This window comes from Loxodonta africana, chromosome 16, assembly GCF_030014295.1.
Source record: "Loxodonta africana isolate mLoxAfr1 chromosome 16, mLoxAfr1.hap2, whole genome shotgun sequence".
In the NCBI taxonomy this organism is placed as follows: Eukaryota; Metazoa; Chordata; class Mammalia; order Proboscidea; family Elephantidae; genus Loxodonta; species Loxodonta africana.
In genome coordinates this window covers 50,464,687-50,470,737 of record NC_087357.1, presented here as the reverse complement: position 1 = coordinate 50,470,737, position 6,051 = coordinate 50,464,687, and the positions used below count along the sequence as shown (strand labels likewise).

At 43.7% G+C, this 6,051-nt stretch overlaps 1 protein-coding gene across 1 annotated transcript; it reads right to left on the bottom strand.

Annotated features, from left to right (window-relative positions):
• Positions 1-912: 912 nt before the first annotated feature.
• Positions 913-4,869, bottom strand: MBL2 (mannose binding lectin 2). Its single transcript, XM_003409026.3, has 4 exons — positions 4,710-4,869; positions 4,172-4,288; positions 2,484-2,552; positions 913-1,828 (listed from the first exon to the last, which is right to left on the bottom strand). The coding sequence occupies exons 1-4, from the start codon at positions 4,867-4,869 to the stop codon at positions 1,455-1,457; spliced, it is 720 nt and encodes a 239-aa protein (XP_003409074.1). The 3' UTR covers positions 913-1,454.
• Positions 4,870-6,051: the final 1,182 nt, after the last annotated feature.

Here is a 6,051-nt window from a genome sequence, read left to right as displayed (position 1 = left end):
AAAGTTAAAAACTTCCAACTCAGCATTTATGAGTTTCTGCTATGATCCAGGTGACTTTGTAAACTTGGGGTGTCAGAGTTAGGGTTCTCTATGGGTGTGCAACAGTGTGTGCGTACCTGTGGAGCTAAATGGCATATGAACAAGGTATCAATCTAAACCCTGGGATTTGAGACATGATGACAGCATGGGACCCATTTCCATCTGATGATGCCAATGGTTCATTTAGACTAATTTCGTCAAACTGAGGACCCATCCACCCCCAACTTCCTTCACTCTAATCATTCCATTATATCTAACAGATACACACTGAAGTTTTTTGAGATATTCTCCATTCAGACTTCTTAGAACCCAGAACTCAAGGTGCTCTCACCAATGTAAGACCTACTGGTTTAGTTTCACTACAATTTTTTCTTCAACTTGATTCTCTTTAAAAGCAAAAATGAGCCATCCACAACTAGAGAAAGACACATGGCAACTTAAGTAGGGCATGGTGGAGTTATTAAGATCTGAAATATAGTAACTAATATGCATTTAGAGATTATTCCTGGAACTCTACTAAGTACTTTAAACTTATTATCTTTACAGTTATTATCTTATTTAATTGTCTCTTCTCATAGTTATAATAAATGGCTGAGACAGTCTGTGAGCTCAGTCACAAAGCCATTAAGTGTAGAATTGTGAATCTAATTTAGATAGGCCTAACTAGAGAGCTCAGAGCCCTGGTGGCACAGTGGTTAAGAGCTCAGGCTGTTAACTGAAAGGTCGGCAGTTTGAATCCATCTGCCACTCCTTGGAAACCCTGTGTGGCAGTTTTTCTCTGTCCTGTAGGGTTGGTATGAGTCAGAATCAACTTGTCAGCAATAGGTTTTTTAACTAAAAAAAAAAAACCAAACCCGTTGCCCTTGACTTACTTCCGACTCACAGCAACAGCTCAGATTCTGAAATATTTCTTTATTGTCTCTGGTAGCTTAGCATAATGGCAGATGTTTCCCTGACAATTTTTCAGCTCTGGACCTGGGAATGCACTGCATGAAATTGTACAGTGTTTATTGTTTCTGTCAATGATTTCACTCCTATCTTAGGAACTGATCTGACTTTTTTTTAACAAGTCCACTAGGCCAAATTCTTCCAAATAATTTGTTGCCTTTAAAACCTTCTGCTTAGGAAACTGTATGCTGCCAAAATTTAAAACATTGGATGCATCTTCAAGAATGGTGGTTATTATGGCTGATTAAGGATGAACTAGAAACTCTCATTGTATCATTATCAGGTTCTCCCCCTTCTCACTTCCATGTCCCATCATTCAATCCATTCTTCTTATGTTCTCCAGTCCCCCATCCCCACAAAAAGAACAACTCCACACTGAGTTTGGGGAAATCTATTTATCTTTCAAAGCAGACTGTAGGTTTTTGGGGTACAACAAAGGTCAAGGAGGGCCGGAGAGGTGTGCTCCCTCAGGCAGGAAACTCGCAGACTGCCACAAAGGACTGAGAACAGGAGATGTCATTCCATTTGCCATCTTTCAGGAGCATCACACAGTCTTCCGAATTGTCAGCGTCATTGGGCTCACCATTATTCCAGTTCACAAAGGTCACACTCCTTCCTGTCAGATCCACAAACTGGCCTTCAGTTGCTTCATCGGTGATGCCCACGAAGGTTTCTCCCTTGGCCACATTCTGGATGGCTGCGTTCTCTTCAGCATTCATAGGGGTGGCTACAGAGCCCTGGTACTGAGCGCACAGAGCCTTTACTCTGCCAAAGGTCGTCTTTTCACCATTGGTCAAGAAGACCTTCTTCCCAACCTTTTTGCCCAGAGAGAAAATCAGCCCTGAAATGGGAAAAAGTAGGTGACACTGACTTGTCTTTAAGCACGGCCCTAGTTGCTTCTCTGGGCAGGCCTTTAGGGTAGGGTTGCCAGATAAAATACCGTATGTCTAGTTAAATATGAATTTCAGATGAGCAATTTTTTTTTTTACTGTATGTCTCATGCAGTACTTGGGACATACTTATACTGAAAAATTTTAATTGTCGCTTACCTGAAATTCAACTTTAACTGGGTGTTCTGTATTTTTATATGTTAAATCTGGCAAACTTACTCTGGAAAGACAAATTGGCAGAAAGGCCCTTGTTGTTTTGGATCAGAATTTTAGAATGCATATAATTCAGAATTCACTATTGTCTTAAGACTAAAGAAAAATACTTGAGAACATGAGCTCTGGGCCAGAAGCCAGCTTACAAAGGGTGATAGGTCCCATTTTCAGTGACGTGACAGCAGAATATACAGGATCTGCCAATTATTAGTTCTGTGCCTTTGAACAATTTAATAACCTCCCTTTCCACCAGAAAGGTGGTGGTAAGAATTTCAGGAGATAACAGCATGAGAAATTCCTATCCAGGAACCAGGAAATAATATGCCTTCAGCAAGTATTTATTACCTTCCCAAACTCAAAGCTGCCTGAAGAGTAAGAGAGAAGAAGGCTTACACTGTTTGATACGGTCCAGTTCTGATCGCAGAGCTTGTCTTTCTGAAGCAGCCAGGCCACTATCATAATCTAGAAAATTAAAGCAGGGTGATACAGCATTGTTGAGGTGATGTCCCAAAACTGTGCATCTCTGGGTGTGGGCTATGCTTTTTCAAACTAAAAATATTTTCTTTTCCATCGATACTTGCTTATTGAAGGGAAATAAAAAAATACAGAACATCAAAAAAAGGGGAAAAGTATCTCTATTTTCACCCAGTCCAAAACATCACTGCTCGCAATCTGTTAAAGGTATCTAAAGACACTTCATGCACACGTACATGCCCACACTCACATGCAATGCACATACATTCCCTGATTACTTAGCATGATAGCTCTCCTTAGGCCAGGCTCTTCAGTAATTATTTTTTTTTTCTAAATAAGTTGCTCTAGCAAGGCTGAAAAGAAATCTCTTGGGGAATTATAGGCTGGTGAATATTGCCTTAAAAGGTTGAAGGGTTTTGTCTTTCTGAAAGTTTTGTTTTTGTTTTTCCCTGTTTGTTCTATTTATCAGTAAACGAAGATCTTGTGAGTTTTCTATTATCCAAGCAGGAAGGGGATGAGATAAGTATATGTGTAAACCCAAACCACTTCCATCCAGTCGATTCCGACTCATAGTGACTGTATAGTATTGCCCCATAGATTTTCCAAGGGAAGTTATGTGTGGGAGATGGCAAAAATGGCTTCGACTGACTGCAGCTCCTCTCATTAAGAAATGAAATCTATTTCCCCACTCCTTGAATCTGGTCTGGCCTTGTGACTTGTTTTGACAAATAGCATGTAGCAGAAGAGACTCCGTAAGTGTTCTGAGCCTTCAGGAGACCCTGCAGCTTCTGTTCTTCCTACTCTTGCGAACCCTGTGATCATCACCCTGTGAACAAGTGAAAGACAGTCTGCTGGATGATGAGAGACCCATGGCCCAGTTACCCTCATCACTCCAACTGACAGCCAATCAACAGCCAGATATGTGAGTGAGACCACTGACAATGAGTTGACCATGATTACGTGAGCAAGCTCAACTGAGACCAACAGAAAAACCACTTGGCTCTACCCAGCCCAAATTGATGACCTACAGAATTGCTTGAATAAATGGCTATTGTGGAATGTATTGTTATGCAATAAAAAATAACTGATACACCTTATATATACTAAAAAAAAACAAACCAGTTGCCATCAAGCTGATTCTGACTTATGGCAACCTCACATCGTACAGAGTAGAATTGCTCCATTGGGTTTCCAAGTTTGTGACCTTTTGGAAGAAGATGCCAGGCCTTTCTTCCAATATGTTTATGGGTTAGTTTGGTGAGTAGTTGAGCACTTAACGATTTGGTCCACCAGAAGCCCTCTTCTGAGATGGCCTGTTTCTTTCCTCTTGGACCAGAGCCTTACAATTGAATGCTTAAATTGAAGGGGAGCCAGGTTCCAGTTCCTCCAGGGGGCCTTGTAAGCAAGAGGTCATGAAGGGTTTGTAAGTCTGGACTCAGGCACAGTGGGAATTCCCTTGGTCTCTGTGTAGCCTAGAGAGTACTGAGGGCACTGGGCCAGGAAGCAGAGTTAAGTATCTTCCAGTGAGGCAGCAGAAGGGGCACTTCCTACTTGTACCAATGCCCTATGTGCCCTTAGACCAGACCTTCCTGGGATGAGCGCCTTACCTGAATTCTTTCCAGGATCTCCTTTTGGACCCATTACTCCCTGCAACCCAGGAAGGCCTGGGGGTCCTTGAGGTCCCAGTTTTCCAGGAGGACCCTGCAAGCCTCTAAGCCCTTGGCCTATTGAAAGAGAAAGGAAACAAGACTCAGTATGTGTGTTCTTGCTCTCTTTCTCCAAGAATTAGATGCCCAGTCCATTTCCAAGAGAAAGGAAACATTAACCGAGGGCCAACTTTTATGAGTCACTGCTTCCAATGAGCTAGAGATGAGTCACAGAAGAAAGATTCTCCTGTGTTCCATGGTATGGCCTGCCCTCAAGGTCACCACCTTGGGTATTCAGAACAACCACATGTCACCAACTCCTTTATGGAAGCCTGGTATGCCAGAGAGCTTGAGCCCTATCTCTTTCAAGTTGTAGCATATAGTTGAGAGAAATACAGTCTGCCTAAACACAATCTGGTAAAGAGGACATTACCATCCTCACATCAGGAAGTTTCTCCTGGGAGGTACAGTCACCGGGACAGAGCAGCTCATCCTGTACCTGGTTCTCCCTTTTCTCCTTTGGTGCCTGGGAGGCCATTGATGCCTGGGGAACCACAGGCAACCACATGGCAGGTCTTCTGGACTTCTTCACAGGTTTCTGAACAAGATGCTGTCATCACACTCAGGAGAAGGAGAGGGAGCGAAGAAAACAGGAACATGGTCCTCGCCTAGATGTGGGGAAAGTTAAGGAAGATGATCTCACCTGGTACAGATAATCAACACATAGTTAACCAACATGCCTTTTGTCCTATGACTTGTATTGGGCAGTGATGTAGAGATGGTTGACCCATACCTGGTCTCTAGACTAGGGAGGTGGACAAGTAAATCTTCCTATGACCTTGTATTATCAGTACTTTAACAAATGTACATACAACAACATGCAGTGGGGGGCCGAAGTAGGGGAGTAAAGGGTGCCCAGGCTTCTGGTGTTACTTCTGGAAGATTGTCAGTATGCTTCCTGTGTCCATGAGAAAAAATAAGGCTACATAGTGTCAGCCCACTCATGCCTGTTGACTTGAGGAGTGTGAGGGTGAATGGAGGGTGTCTGTTGGAGACCTGTCCTTTCTTGACCCATGTGCCACTTGCACCTGCTTTCTATCTTCATATCCCACTCTCCTCCAGGGGCAGCTAGCCATCATTTACTCAGTAGCAGGTACTAAGGTGCAGGCTGGTTTTCTAGAAAGGAAGTGTCAAGATCCCGACCTCAGATGAAGCCTTTTACTAGTCCCGTAATTTGACCCAGAATTAGCTTGAGTTTGCTTACTCTTGATGTTGTATTTCCCACTGCAAGAGAGGCTTGCTTCCAAAGCATTTTCTCCAGAAATTTCTCATTACGCTTGCCTTGGCAGGGTGCCAGATCCCTCTCTCGTTCTTGGCAGGAATTCCCGTGTTCTGTGAGTCAAAGCCTTGAATCTTTCTCCGATTTCTCACTCAACATTCCATGTGTCCTTCAAAACTCCCTTCAGCTGTCCCTCCCAAGGGAACTTTAGTATCCCAGCCCTGTAGACCTAGCCCTCCAAAGCTCCCTTTGAAAACAAAGACACAGTCTCATTTGTAAGTCATCAGGTAGATCTAGGAAGGTCACAGGTACCCCAGCACAAGACAGAAAGTGATACCCCGGCATGCCTCCTGCCTGCCATCTACCATCCCTCCATCCTCAGTAAGTCTTCTCTAGGCCTCCAGAGCCAAGTCAAGTTGCCAGACTCTTGCTCTTGGACCCCAGATCCATGCACAACATGTGACTTACTGGGGCTTCTATAGAGCAGGGATGCAGTGATAAGGAAGCTGGCCCTCCAGCCTGGGGATGTGGCAGATGCTGCAGGGTGAAGGGGAGGCTAGAC

What these genes read in the sequence shown, in the direction of transcription:
- MBL2 (XM_003409026.3), bottom strand. Translation starts at nt 4,869, where the DNA reads ATGTTCCTGTTTTCTTCGCTCCCTCTCCTTCTCCTGAGTGTGATGACA. An exon ending in AGATCCTGGAAAGAATTCAG is followed by an intron (nt 2,553 to 4,171) that starts GTAAGGCGCTCA and finishes TTAATTTTCTAG; the next exon opens with ATTATGATAGTGGCCTGGCT. An exon ending in ACTGGACCGTATCAAACAGT is followed by an intron (nt 1,829 to 2,483) that starts GTAAGCCTTCTT and finishes TTCCCATTTCAG; the next exon opens with GGCTGATTTTCTCTCTGGGC.